General features: G+C 33.3%; 2 protein-coding genes across 9 annotated transcripts in view; one reads left to right on the forward strand and one right to left on the reverse strand.

Moving 5' to 3' along the window:
• Window positions 1-5,756, forward strand: part of LOC132725110 (nucleobindin-2-like) — a 31,652-nt gene extending 25,896 nt beyond the window's left edge. For all 8 annotated transcript variants that reach the window (XM_060710170.1, XM_060710177.1, XM_060710169.1 and 5 more), the window contains one exon: window positions 998-5,756. In XM_060710170.1, coding sequence (XP_060566153.1) covers window positions 998-1,122 — 125 coding nt within the window. In that variant the 3' untranslated portion in view covers window positions 1,123-5,756. The remainder of the gene's footprint in view (window positions 1-997) is intronic.
• A 1,976-nt stretch (window positions 5,757-7,732) lies between these two features.
• On the reverse strand, window positions 7,733-10,480 carry LOC132725112 (low-density lipoprotein receptor-related protein 4-like). Its single transcript, XM_060710178.1, has 2 exons — window positions 10,392-10,480; window positions 7,733-9,442 (listed from the first exon to the last, which is right to left on the reverse strand). The coding sequence occupies exons 1-2, from the start codon at window positions 10,471-10,473 to the stop codon at window positions 7,899-7,901; spliced, it is 1,626 nt and encodes a 541-aa protein (XP_060566161.1). The 5' UTR covers window positions 10,474-10,480; the 3' UTR covers window positions 7,733-7,898.
• Window positions 10,481-14,704: the final 4,224 nt, after the last annotated feature.

The raw sequence follows: 14,704 nt of genomic DNA on the forward strand, positions 1-14,704 counted from the left end.
CTATGTTTATTATGGATTTTTATCAATAAAAACTCAGATTTCTGGTTATTTATTTTATGGTTTATATGGGTACTTCAAGTGTGATGCATTACTTATTTCTTTTCTTCAATATCAGTCATCATTAAAGTTATTTAACATTTAAAAGAAAATTGAAAAAGATCTATGGTAGATGGTACAAATTTGAGAAAAATAATTTGCATATATACACCTGGATATTAGGGGTGTGTTTAACTTATTTCCAGGTGTATATATTTACAAATTGTAATTTTATTTTTAAGTGCTTTATGTTTTTACTTTGCATAGGACTATAATGTTCTGTGCTTCAAAATTTGATAATATATGTGTATCAATAAAACTTTCCATAGTTAAAGGATATAGCCCTTTCTATGTAACTACCCAAACCTATTTTGTTCTGATGTACAATATCCCTAGTATAGCTCAAACCCAGTATACCTTGGTTGATAAGCAGATATCTGTACCACTAAAGCCATCGGTACCCTCTGTAAGAAACTCGCATTTTAACAATGATTTGTGCTTTACATTTGAGAAATATTAACATTTGTGATAAAGATTTATTAAATAGATGATTAACTGTATTGATTTTTAACTTTGTATATACATTTTAACTTTGTATATACATGTACAATGTAATAATATTACTTAAAAATGGATGTATAATGTATTTGTTTGACATGTTGAAATTTGTAACTTACTTGAAATTTTCATAGCTTTAAGGTGTCTGCTGTAGTTACAAACATACATATAGGCAAAAGGAAAATTGTAACATATAATTTATTTTAAGTTTGAAGGATCTTAGAATATAACATAGATATTTTAAGTGGAAAAAACTTTTGGCGCCACCAAACTTGTTTTATTCTTTTCATTTAATTTTGTAAATTGTATGTAGAAGATTTAAAAGAATTATCCTATCTGGCAAGTAACGTCTGAAAGCTATCATTTGAATTTTTATAGTAATAATTCCATTTCTTTTTTGTAGGCATGCCACCAGGAGATAACAAGATTCCACAACAAAATGCTCAAGGTCAACAACAAGGTCAAGGTCAGGACACACTCAAGTTTCAAGGTCACGATCAACAGAAACCACAGCAGCCATTAGCATAGAAATATTGTCCCAGTGGTACAAGGAATTCTTATACATATTTGTGTTGGTAGAAGAGATTTTAAAAAGAAATATTTTAGTTTTTTAATGAGGGAAGGGAAAGAAAAAAAAATCAAAATATAAGACCACATGACATGGTATGTAAGCCATATGCTATTGTTACCTGATTTTTTAAGACTGTTGTTTTAATTTTATTCATCTTCAATTAAAAGGCTAAAAATGTTGTTGTTTTTAAAAAATTGTTAATTTCTATTTTTATTATTTTATTGCAAAGGAAAATGCATATTGGTGAACCATTTCTTTAATAATTTGGTAAGAAGACAGAAATTCTTTTGTAAAGTCCAAGTAAACAGAGATTTTTTTTTTCAAGTTAAGTTTTTGATTTTAACATTTTAACCTAATTAACACAGGGAATCAGGATATACTAACATTAGGTGTTATAAAACTGTAGGAATTTTATCTGTAATTAAGCATTTATGTGATCTGAATTTCTGCTTGATTGACATTTTAAACATTAGCAGTTTATCCCTGATTGACATTTTAAACATTTACAGTTTATCCCTCAATATCCTAAATGGACTTATCCATACTTCAATATGGACAAAACCATTCATCATATTTAGGGAAAATTTCAAAATAAATACTTTACGAATAGCAAACAGTGCAGACCATAATAGGACGGCCCTACATGACTATACCTTGGTCTACACTGGTCACATGGGGTAAATTTATTTGTTACCAGCAATGGAGGGGTAACTCGTATATTGTTTTGGAGCTGGATGATGTATTTTTGTGTTCATAATATACTTATTATAGAAAAAACAGCTTTAAATAAAGGTGCTATAGACTGTCATTTTTCAGTATTTCTAGATATTGAAACATTCTGATTTACATATTCTTCATTATTATTTGTATTATGAAAACTAAATATTGCTCTTATATAAAAAAAATTGTTGCAAACGTAGATTTTTTTCTATGATTTTTGAAAAAAATTAAAACAGCCATATTAGTTTTCCATTTAAATCATAAAATTAGTTTTGAAGATTAAATATTGATAGAAGTCTTAATTTCTAGAACTTCAGTAGGAGAGCGATATAAAGTCATCAAGATATTTTACAATATTATTCTAAACAGTTTGTACAAATGTTAGTTGACTTTGTTTAAACAAGTGCTGAATTTTGTGCTCAAATTAGGGAGCAGTGCAGTGCCATTTTATATAGGACAGTAACTGTTCTAGGTTGCATTTTAATTAAGGCAGATTTCTATATTTGTTTTCTTCTTGTCACTATTTTATATATTACTTGATATTCTTGTGTTTATTTTGCTGTGTATCTTTGGAAATAAATATTGCACACTTCCCTGCCCTGCCCTCCCCCCCTTGTCAAGTTAAGAGTACAGTTTTCCTGTAAACATTACAATCACCCCATTCTTACCAAACCTGATATACACTGTACAAGAGGTTTTGTCTGTTAAGGTGTAAATAGTCAATAATATTCATTAAACATGTGACCAGTCTGAATACAAATATAATGATAATTTTGGTGCAAGATATACAAGATTTTTTGTTTTATGTTTAATTAATTAAGATAATTACTCTTTAAAACTCATAATATATGTTAAACATTGACCAGATGTATAAAATTATAGGTTCAGGTGAACTGTCATGAACATTTTTAATGTTGTCTTTTTTTTAAGTTATGTATGCTTAGAATTCAAGACTGTCAATTACAAATATCTCTACACATTCAAGTGAGGTATTTCATTTATTGAAACTTATTCAGTTTTAACTGTGATGTGTTGAACTGACATCTTACTGTTACAAATTAAACCATAACTCTGCTCAATTTATGAATTGAATTTGACCGGCTTTGCATTAACTGTCCATTAGTAATTTTAGAAGATTTAGCAACACAATAACAAAAAGATTGAGCTACCAACAGTATAGAGCCTGGTCAGACTGCACAGAGGAGCTGGCTGGCCTGGCTCTATACTGCTGGCATAGATATGACATAATTATTATTACTGCTGGCACTTATAAGGGCTAAAATCTTTGTTTAGTATTGTTTTGAGAATCTTTTATTCAGCATTGTTGAACAAAGGCTGATTCAACTGTTTTATAAACAGATTTATTCTAGTCAAAAGTCACATAATATATATATATAGTATAAAATGTAATTGAGAGAAAAGGAAGAAAAAAAAATAGCTGCCTTATTTCTATATGTGATATTTATATGTTTAATTGCCCTGAATAAATTAGTCACAATATTCTTAGAATTTAAGTTCACATACATGTATTTCAAATACATGTACTTTATAGGTAGTTTCGGCTTCATTTTACAAAACTAAGAAAAGAAATTTGTATTTACAATGTATTGCTAATTTTGATTTCTAATGAAAATTCACTGCACAAGGTATAATATGTTGCTATTTATGTTAATGCATATCAGAAATTGGTAAATAATGTTATGTAATTTTTCAGTCATTTGATTTTTTTTGAGCGATGAATAAATACAAATTAGTTAAGTGAACATGTTTTATATTAACTTGTATATTGTTATTTCTCTGTTGTTTTTATTTTTCTTCTCTCTTTTTGCTGTACCAGTTGAATATAAGATATGTAAAATAGTCAAATTTTGTCTCATTCAACTATCATGTTAACAAATTTTTATATTAAATACTTTGTGAATGGTAAAGATAAATGTTAAAACTTATATTATTCAATTTATTAAGTTGAATAATCTAATTTAAACAAAAACAAGTGAAAAATATGTTCTTTGCCTTAATTTGGAAATTATATTTCTGTGGTTAAAAATATCTATGTAGGTCAAATTAATTTTTGATATTTTTAATGGTTTATTGATTAATTATGATATTTTTTTTTAATTAAAAACTATGAAATCTAAAAAAGAAAGGAATAAAACATACCACTTTTAGCAGAGCCCTTAAACTTAATGGATTTGCCCTGCTTTGAATTTGGATCAGTCCATTCAAAGTTGGGAAGGATTTCTTTATCAAAATACAAAAATTGAGCTGCTATAAGTATAGAGCCTGGTCAGACTGTACAGATGGTCAGGCTAGCCTGTCTGTATACTGGTGTCAAAGGCTAATCAATATCATTTCTAGTATGTAAAAGGGCGAGAGAGAAACACATTTTCCTATGTTTTATTTATGTCTGAATGCATTCCATTTATTTTTCAAATGTCACTTCACTTAATGTTTCCCGACTTAACGTTTCCTGATTTTGTTCAAGAATTTAAGCATAGCTATAACAAAGAAAAGAAAATTACAATTACTTAAATTTTTAGCTCGACTATACGAAGTATATGGAGAGCTGTCCTACTCGCCCCAGCGTCCGCGTCCGCGTCCGCGTCCAGATTTTAGATTAAAGTTTTGGTGCAGTAAAATATTTTTCACTATAACTTTGTCATTTCTTAAGGTATCAACTTCAAACTTCAAATATATGTTCCTTATCATCAACCACATCTCATGTGACAAGGTTCATAACTCTAGCACCAATATTTTCAGATTTATCTCCCCTTGAACTTAGAATTTTCCTTAAAAAATACTATTTTTTACTGATACTTCTTTATTTCTTAAGGGATCAACCTCATACTTCAAATATATGTACCTTATCATCATCCCCATCTTATGTGACAAGGATCATAACTCTAGCACCAATATTTTCAGATTTATCTCCCCTTGAACTTAGAATTTTCCTCAAAAAATACTATTTCTTACTGTTTCTTCTTTATTTCTTAAGGGATCAACCTCATACTTCAAATATATTTATGTTATCACCATCCCCATCTTATGTGACAAGGTTCATAACTCTAGCACCAATATTTTCAGATTTATCTCCCTTTGAACTTAGAATTTTCCATAAAAAATATTATTTTTTACTGTAACTTATTTATTTCTGAAGTGATCAACTTCATACTTCAATTATATTTACGTTATCATCATCAACATCTTATGTGACAAGGTTCATAACTCTAGCACCAATATTGCAAGAATTATCTCCCCATAAACTTAGTTTATTTACCAGAAAAATGTTATTCTTTATTTTAACTTTTTTATTTTTAAAGGTATCTACCTCAAACTTCAAATACTTATTCCTTATCATCAATTACATTTTATGTGACAATGTTTATAACTCTTGAAGCAATATTTACAGCTTTATCTCTCTTTGAACTTAGGATTTTCTTTAAGAAATATAATAACTTCTTTATTTTTTAAGGTATCTACTTCAAACTTCAAATATATATTTCTTATCATTACACAAATGTTGTGTGGCAAGGTCCATAACTCTAGCATGACTATTTCTAGAATTATTCCCCTTGATCTTGGAATTTATGTTAACAAATGTTATTTTTTACAGTAACTTAATACATAATTATACATAATTGATTTTTCTTTCATAGTTTTGTCCTCCTTACTGCGTCCAGTATTTCATTAGTCGAGCTTCGCTGTCTCCTGTGACAGCTCTTGTTGTTATGAAACTTAAACATTCGAAGTATAATGAAAATAAGTTATCTAGGAAGGATCTGCGTATTTCTCATTGTATTTTTTTATATGTTCAATGATGGTTTGATAATGACATTTATAACAAGTGAATAAACTAATATTTTTAACAAAATTAATACTTGGTGTTTTTATTTGCTCACCTGTGTGCAAAGTGCTCACAGGTTATTTTCTTTGATGGCAGTGCGTTTGTCATTCTCAACAATTTATATAAATAACATCTTCTAAGCCACGAGTTGGTCTTTGACCAAACTTCCAGCAAATAATCCAAAGGTGGTCCATTCAAAATTGATATAAATTTGGTCAGTCTGATGCATAAATAGGTCACATGAACTAATAAAAGACTCAAGCTACAATGCTAAGATCTATGGTGTTGGGGATGTGGCATCACCTTGTACTCTACAAAATCCCCGGAAGTTTTATTTATATAGACTTGTATAGTAAGTCTTTCAGTGTTAAACTACAATGCCTAGAGCTTAGATATATAGCATCCAGCATCACCTTGTAGTCCGCCTACAAATGATTTATTATTAGGCCCTGGCCCGAGGATCACTTAGTTTACACATAGAGTTTCATTACAAAACTGGTTTGGAAAAACAACGCCTTGAGCTTGTATATATGGTATTGCCTTGTCGACCTCTCCTTAAGTTATCTAAATTATGCCCCTCCCTTGATAACAACTGGCCCTGATAGATTTATATATAGTAAAATATTTTCATAATATTTGACTTGTAGCGTCGCCTTTTCGTCCTCTACAAGGTATATAAATCGTTGACCTGTAGTCAAAATCGGTCCTGCCCTGGTAGTCAATTAGATTATTTAGTCTTGATTCCAGAATTTTGATATTTGGGAAAGTGTTATGTAGCATCTGGTAGCGGACCTCTTCAAATAATTTATGAATGGTGCTGCTGTGGTAACGAAATAGCACGAATTACTTGCTGCTGCATTGGAGAATGGTAACCTTTCCTAGCAATGTATCTCTGGCGAGTGATTTAGAGCCATCAAGGCCTTGTTTTTGACATATCATAAATATCAATTCTGTATCATTACAAAGTTGGTCAGTTTTCAAAGGCATATTTACAAAATAAGGCAAATAAAACATTTTTTTACAAAAGAAGGCCCGAATTCAGATAACTTGCTGAATGTCGTTGTTCTGGAAGAAGTGCATCTAGGTGTATCTCACTCTCCACCAGTGAGTTGTGTGTAATATGAACTATATGTTTGATTCATGGCCTCCAAAAATAGAATTATACAAGCAAGTTGTCAAGTGTGTCATTTAATCACATTTTAAATTACTGCTTTCTTTGTAGCTCACCTGAGCAAAATGATCTTTTGTAATAGCAAGATTTCCGTGGTGCATTATCCATAGTTCTAAACAATTTCTTAATCATATGGTAGACTTTGAAAAAAAATCTCAAATATTGAAATCTTAGGTGTGGCCATCTACAAAAGATATATTAATGTCTTATGCCCAAGTAGGTCTCAAGAGCGAAAATATTTGTTTCCAGAAACTAACATGCACTGAGCTCAGATATTTGGCATGTAACATTGCCGTGTGATCCTCTGCAAAAGTTACATAAATTATGCCATTGGGGTCAAAATTGGCTCCGTTTTGGGGCAACTTGTACATAGACTTATACATTAAACATGTTTAAAATATCTCCCCAGAACTACAATGTCCAGTGCTTATATATTTGGCGTTACCTTGTGGTCCTCTTAAAACAGTTGTGCCAGACAGACTATACAAGTGCTGATTTATAAAACATTCATAAAAGCTAATTTTGCCCAGATATCTTAAAAGGGTGTAAATAGGATCAAATAATAGCTATGTATTTCATTTCTGCATTATACCAGATGTGACAAAGGTCGTGTCGTACAGGATTCTAAATGTATTTACACTTCTATTTAAATAATAACTATTGATTCATTTTGTTAAGAAATATGCAAATGGTCAACTCACTGTCGGTATATTATGCATCAATCATTTAAAACAAGAAGACAATATTTTGAAACTGCTATACTTAAGAATCAAACGAAGTTAGTATAACTACTTTAACATTTTGACATTACAAAGATGTTGAAAGTAAATAATTGTTTTTCAAATAAATTTATTTTTCATAGTTTCATTTTTAATTAGACGATAGAAAGTCTCTTAAATTCTTTTTCCAGGTTCTTGAAAGAAACGAGGAGAGACAAGTTAACCTTTACTATAAGAAGTTATCTAATAAAGATTAATGTCTTAATCTTGGATATTTATTCAATAACCGCCACAATCGCCTCCTCCTTGCAAACAGGTATCCCGAGAATGGTCTGGGTGTTGACATCGGTATGCATTCTCATTGATGCATCTCCTTACGCCGCCGCCGCATGTCCAAAACCCATGGTAACTACAGTGACAAGCTGTATTTGCTGGGGGAGATTTGCAGACTTTACAACCTCCAGAGTGGTAACAGCAATCACACTGGGCACTGTGATAACCTTCGCAGTCGCCATTACCTTGGAAGCATGCCTGAATCGATTTATCTGGGTTTTTGCACTTTGGATTGTTGAAATCTCTGCATGGCTTTACACTTCCTCCACAAGTCCAACCGCCCTTATAACTACAATGACATGCTGTATTTCGAGGAGCTGGTTTACTGATGGCACATCCACCAGGGTGATAATCACAATCACATGTGGTGTCACCATAGCCGTCACAGTCACCGCCTCCTTCCGTACAGGAATAGATAGACGAGTCTGGGTTTTGGCAATACTGGGAATTTTCATTTTTGCAAGAAACTATCTCCCCTGAACAGATCCAAGCTCCCATGTATTTACATTTACATGCAGTGTGCGCAGGAGCAGATTTGCTGATTCTGCAACCACCAGGGTGATAGTCACAGTCACATTTAGCCGTATGATAACCGCCACAATCACCAGCACCTTGTATACATGCTAGATGGGATTTCGAAGGAGATTTGCAGTGAGGCGAAGATTCATTGTGACATCTGACGACGTCCCCCCGACATGTCCAACCGCCAACATATGAACATCGGCACGCTGTATTAGCAGGTGGTTCCTTTGATATCGAACACCCACCAGGATGGTAATCACAGTCACATTTAGCGTCCCCATATCCAGAACAATCACCGCCGCCAAGCACACAGGATTGAACTGATGTCGATGGACTTGCGCAAAGTTGTGAATTTTCATCGCTACATGGCACTATCTCTCCCCCGCATGTCCAGCCTCCTCTATAAATGCACTTACAAGCAGAATGACTTGGAGCAGCTTTGCTGATCCGGCATCCCCCTGGGTGATAATCGCAATCGCATTGTGCGTCTCTATAACCATTGCAGTCACCTCCACCATATAAACATGACTGAAGATCGGTTTGTGGGTTTTGACATACAGGAGAGCTGTAGTTTTTGCAGAGAACCAGATCACCTCCACATGTCCAGGCACCTTTATAGGAACACTTGCATGAGTAATAAGCAGGGGCTGGTCTAACTACTCTACATCCTCCAGGGTGATAATCACAATCGCAACGCCAAAGATTGTCTGGCTTTATTGTGTAATTACATCGGCAATTACAATTTTGAGACACAATTGAAACGGCTCCTTCTGGGGTATGTTGAACATTTCCAATATCACATGAGCATGCGCAATCTTTCCCGCTTATTGGACCAACGTCACCTGTCGTTGTTTTGTATGTTGGAAGCGGTATTCTTTCTGTAACCGTAGTTGACATTGGCTGTGTATCAATGTTGCATGAACAATTGCAAATTTCTGCACGCATATTTGACAAAGACCTGCCACTTTCTGAAAGGACATAATTGCTTCTTATTATATCGGTATGCAGGAACGTACAATTTCTATTTACCCAAAACCGAATGAAGTCAGATAACAGACTTCATTTTACTTATTTCTTTTTTATAGTTATGTTTTATTTAAAATAAAAATCATTATGCCCCAGATATTTTTAACTTTTTTGTATCCTGTTGCAGTTATCAAAATGTGCTTCTGTTGCTTTTTTGCAGTTAGTAGAGTTTAGGCGATTTAGTATTTGACTTCCATACAAAAAGTGTATGCATTTACTATCGTGACAAAATCACTTCTTAAGGCAAAAAGCATCTAACATGCTCCAAAAGCAATTATATGCACTTAATAATACTATTTAAATTGCCGACCGGTTTCTATAAATCGCAGTTTTTTTCTTTCTCGCAATTATCTTCTTTTTACTTTCACCACCTTATTTTTATATATGTACATGTATGTAAACTGTGAATTCTTTATTTGTTACAATAGACAAAACCGTATGAACACATCTGCAAATGTTTCTAAATTCAAAATTTTACCTGTTGAATTCTGCTAAGTCAGTGCTAGGGGCCGTGGACGGTAGTTTGCACTTGACATTACCGTCCATGAACAAGCTCATCCAAACCGAGTCTGCAACATTTTCAATTTTGCCTTTTTGGGCTTTCTTTAGGGATTCTCATTTTCTCTATTTTACATTTGCATATATTTCATATTATAAGAATAGTATTATTTCTTACTGTGAATTTGCCCTGGTGATTTACAGAAACCGGTAAGCATTTTATTAAACTCAGAAAACACAGTTAATATCAGTCACACGATATTCAGCAAAGACCATTAATTTGGTCACTTTTACTGCAAATGCCTATAGCGATAAAGTCACATCAACAGTACTTCGTTATTTAATAAGTAAGTAATTTATTTTTTGAAAATTTTATGATAAAGTTATAAATACCTGCATACTGTCCATAGATTATGCAGAACAAATTGCAAAGAAGACTAATCACTGTAGCAACGTAGAAAAACATGGTGCTCATGCAACTGGACACTAACGCGCTTGTAGAAACTGTTAACGTTTAAATAGTCAAAGATAAAGTCTACACAAAAGTTAATGTTCAAAGGATTAGCAACATTTAATTGTTTGTTTTCTCTCATATGATAAATCATTAAGATAAAGTGTTTTTTTTTTTAAGATTTACAGATCAAAACATATCAAAATAAAAAACAATGTGCGTAATGGCAAGAAAGTCTCCCACTGAGCTGTCAAAGACAAGAAGTCGTTAAGAATTGTGAAGATCAAAGATAAACTAAAATGTCTGATACAACTAAACAGGAGAATAAGTGCGAAATTGCAAACTATATAAAAGTGTTTTTTATCCAGAAATTTATCTATCGTTTCCACTTACGTACACTCAAGAAAGAACATTATCACACTTCTGTTGTTCAAGCCATTAGTGATTGATAAAGAAAGTCAAATAAAGATATAGAAAATTAAGTAGACCTCTTTCCTTGCTAATAAATATACGAGGGTTGTCCCAAAATGTCGTAGAAGTACTACATTATTTTGTCTTAAACCCGACGTCATAACTTAATAAAATTTATCAGATATCCTCCTTGGTCATTTGTAAATTTACCTGCTTAGAATCAAAATCCAATTTTTAAATAACACTTTTTATCTCGTTTTTAACTTTTACAGTACAACTTTCCCTGCGCATAAAATATGACATGTATTCCGTATTGTCAGCATGCTTCTGAATAGCATGCCTTTAACTCCTAGCATGTGGGCAGACGTCGTTAATTTTACGTCATTTCACCAACAGACGTTTATGTAACGTTACTTTGCAAAAAAATCGGTAAGATAATACGTACTGATCTGCTGTGCTATTTAGATGGATGGACAGAAGAGCAGCGGGGAAATGCCGGAAGACCCAACGAAAGAATTTGACGATCGGCTGATTCTGACAGTGATGAGATCGGATACTGACTATCCGGGAAGTTGCAATGTATTTCTACATTTTTACATAGAGGATATTTAGGAAAGATATATATTCTGAGTGCATTGTTGTAGCAATTCTGAGTGCATTGTTTAAGAAATAATATACCCCAAACAGTGATTTTATCGCTCAATAAAATCACTGTTTGGAGTTCGGATGCGAGGAATTATATCACGAGGGCGATATAATAATGCGCATCCGAACGACAAACGGTGATTTTATCGAGCGATAAAATCAATGTGTGGTATATATTATTTCGATTCTAACACAACATCAATAAATAAATGCTGCCGCTAAATTGCGCCTAAATTTGCACAGATGATTCGAAGAAACCGATCGGAAATTTATTGAGTCTCCACCCAAAGCGACGCTGCATATTTTGATAAATAAAACTTCATGTTGCTCAAATATACACTTCTTTTATACCACTGATTATTAACATGTAAAAATCACTATCTACGAGAAATCATTTACTTGAAAATCAAGGAAAAGTCGCGTGTTTGGGTTCCAAGCCTACTTACAGACATGAACATCTAGAATCGTTCAACAAAAGAACACCTCGTGGAATGAAAATTTATTAACTCAGTGGGTTAATAAGGTAGGCACTGACATTGTAATGCGTTTAGCGGGATATACAACATACTTCGAATCGAGTTTTTTTCTTCATTTCTCGACTATATTGACCTTGTCCCAATTTGTGCAAACTAGATTTCAGTCACTACAAGTCCATGCATATATACAAGCCTTTCAAATATTGTACTTGTATTTTGTGATAATTTCGGAAAAAGATAAGCCCTGAATTACATATATCTATGAAATTTCATATACTATCAGATCGTTGTAAAATTTATAAATCAGCAACTCAAGCAATGCAAACCAAGTGACCCGAGGACAGGGCACTTTTTTATGGGCATGGTTTACAAACATTTCCTAGAAGTTGACAAGCCAATGTTTCATTCAAAAGAGCATTGTCATTTTCTTATGCAAGTCTACAAATGAATAAATCAAGTGAACCCCAGGGCAGGGCTAATTTTCATCACATTGGACAACAACGTTATGCTAGATGTCAAATATCTTTGCTCTGGGAATTGTAGTTTCGGAGATTTTCAACACATGTTTACTCTAGTCAAAGCCATTTTTTACCAAGGGGCAAAATTCAAATAACTTTAGCAGAGGTTCATAAGGCAGTTCCACATGTCAAGTGAAATGTCATTTCACTTAAGAAAATTTATATGTATCAGGGTCTTTCAAGATCTTTTTGAATGCATTTTACTTTATCTGCCTTCCATAAATGGTGGGGCTCATTTTGAACCTGGTGCTTGGCAGAGAACCACAAGATAAAATAATAATTAAATATCTGCTCTCTGGGTATTGCAGTAAGAATACGATTTTAAATACCACATGCTCTGATTTAAATGTGTTTCCCTATTAAAGTTTATATCAATTTAGAGACCCGATGGGCGGGACCAATTTTGACTCCAAGGACACGATTTATATAAATTTGTGAAGGACCGAAAGGTAATGCTACACGGCAAACATCAATGTTCTGGACACGGTAGATTTTAACAAGAGCTGTCACACAAGTGACGAATGCCCCCGAAAAGGTTTCTAAAGCATGCCGGTATTATGAAAAGAAAAGAGAATGAAAGTTACTAATTGCTTAATATTGTTCTTTGTATTATTGTATCTATAATCTCTAATTGTGATAGCGTGAACTTTCAAAATATAAGTGTGACCTTGACCTTTGAAGAAAGGACGTGGTTCTTGACCGCAACAGAATATTGTCATGAGATAGACATTTGTGCCAAGTTATTTCAAAATCCCTCAATGCATATCAAAGTTACAATCTGGACACGATTGTTGTGTAAGTGAGTACACACGGACGGACATGAGCCTTAGCCGCGGCACATTGTCTTGATGTGGTAGACATGTGTGCAAAGTTATTTTAAAATCCTTCCATGCATGACAAACTACAGTCCGGACATGATTGTGTATCTTCAAACACTTCTCAAGAGAATGAGTATCTTCGAACTACTCGTATAAGTGTGACCTTGACGTTGAAGGTAGGAACATGGGTCTTAGTCGCGACATGTCGTCTTAATGTGGTAGACATGTATGCCTATTATTTTAAAATCCTTCGATTCATGACAAAGTTACAGTCCGGACAAGAATGTGTGTAGGTATAAACTATAATTCATTAATTGTGATAAATTGAACTTTAAAATAGTAGTGTGACCTTGATCTGTGAGGTAAAGACGTTATTCTTGGATGTGACACATCATCTTGATTTGGAAGACATTTATGCCAAGTTATTCAAAAATCCTTTTATGTATGATAAAGTTACAGTCTTGAGACAAATGTGTGTACCTATAAACTGTAACTGTAATAAAGTGAAACTTTAAAATGTTAGTGTGACCTTGATCTTTGAGGTAGAGACGTGATTATTGGACAAGACACATTGTCTCTATGTGGTAATCATTTGTGCCAAGTTATTCTAAAATCCTTCAATGCATGAGAAAGATACAGCCCGGGCATGATTGTGTGTACCTATTAATTTCAATAATGTGAAACTTCAAAATGTTAGTGTGACCTTGACCTTTGAGGTAGAGACGTAATTATTGTCTTGATGTGGTAGACATATATGCCTAGTTATTTTAAAATCATTCACTGCATGACAAAGTTACAGTCCGGACAGGAATATGTGTACCTATATACTCTAATTAGGATAATGTGAAACTTCAAAATGATGTGACCTTGACCTTTGAGGTAGGGACGTGGTTCTTGGACACGACACATCGTCTTGATGTGGTTAACATTTGTGCGAAGTTATTTCAAAATCCCTCAATGTATGTCAAAGTTACAGTCCGGACACAAATGAAGAAGGGACGCACAGACTGTTGGACAGACAGACGAACGGTGCGATTTTAATATGCCTCCCTGGGGGGGGGGGGGGCATAAAACCATACGTACTATAAATGTCTATGGAAACGAGGTATTCCAAGAGTGGGGCATTTTTGATCCCTGGGTGAATTACAGAATATTGTGAAGGACCACAAGGTAATGCAACATATTTAAACTTTGTGCTTTCGGAGATTTATAAATACTAATATTTCATTTTTAAAATTTATTTCAGCTCTTGGAACTTACTTTTGCATCAGGGTAAAATCATTTATTGAAGTTTTGTGGTGGGCCACCTATGAATCACTCCTGTGAAGTTTGGTCAAAGGAGATGCCATTTAAAAATTGTGATAACAAAGGAAGATAAAATATGGAG

The sequence above is a fragment of the Ruditapes philippinarum genome, unplaced genomic scaffold (genome assembly GCF_026571515.1).
Source record: "Ruditapes philippinarum isolate M1 unplaced genomic scaffold, ASM2657151v2 ctg5669_1_1_1_1, whole genome shotgun sequence".
Taxonomy (NCBI): Eukaryota; Metazoa; Mollusca; class Bivalvia; order Venerida; family Veneridae; genus Ruditapes; species Ruditapes philippinarum.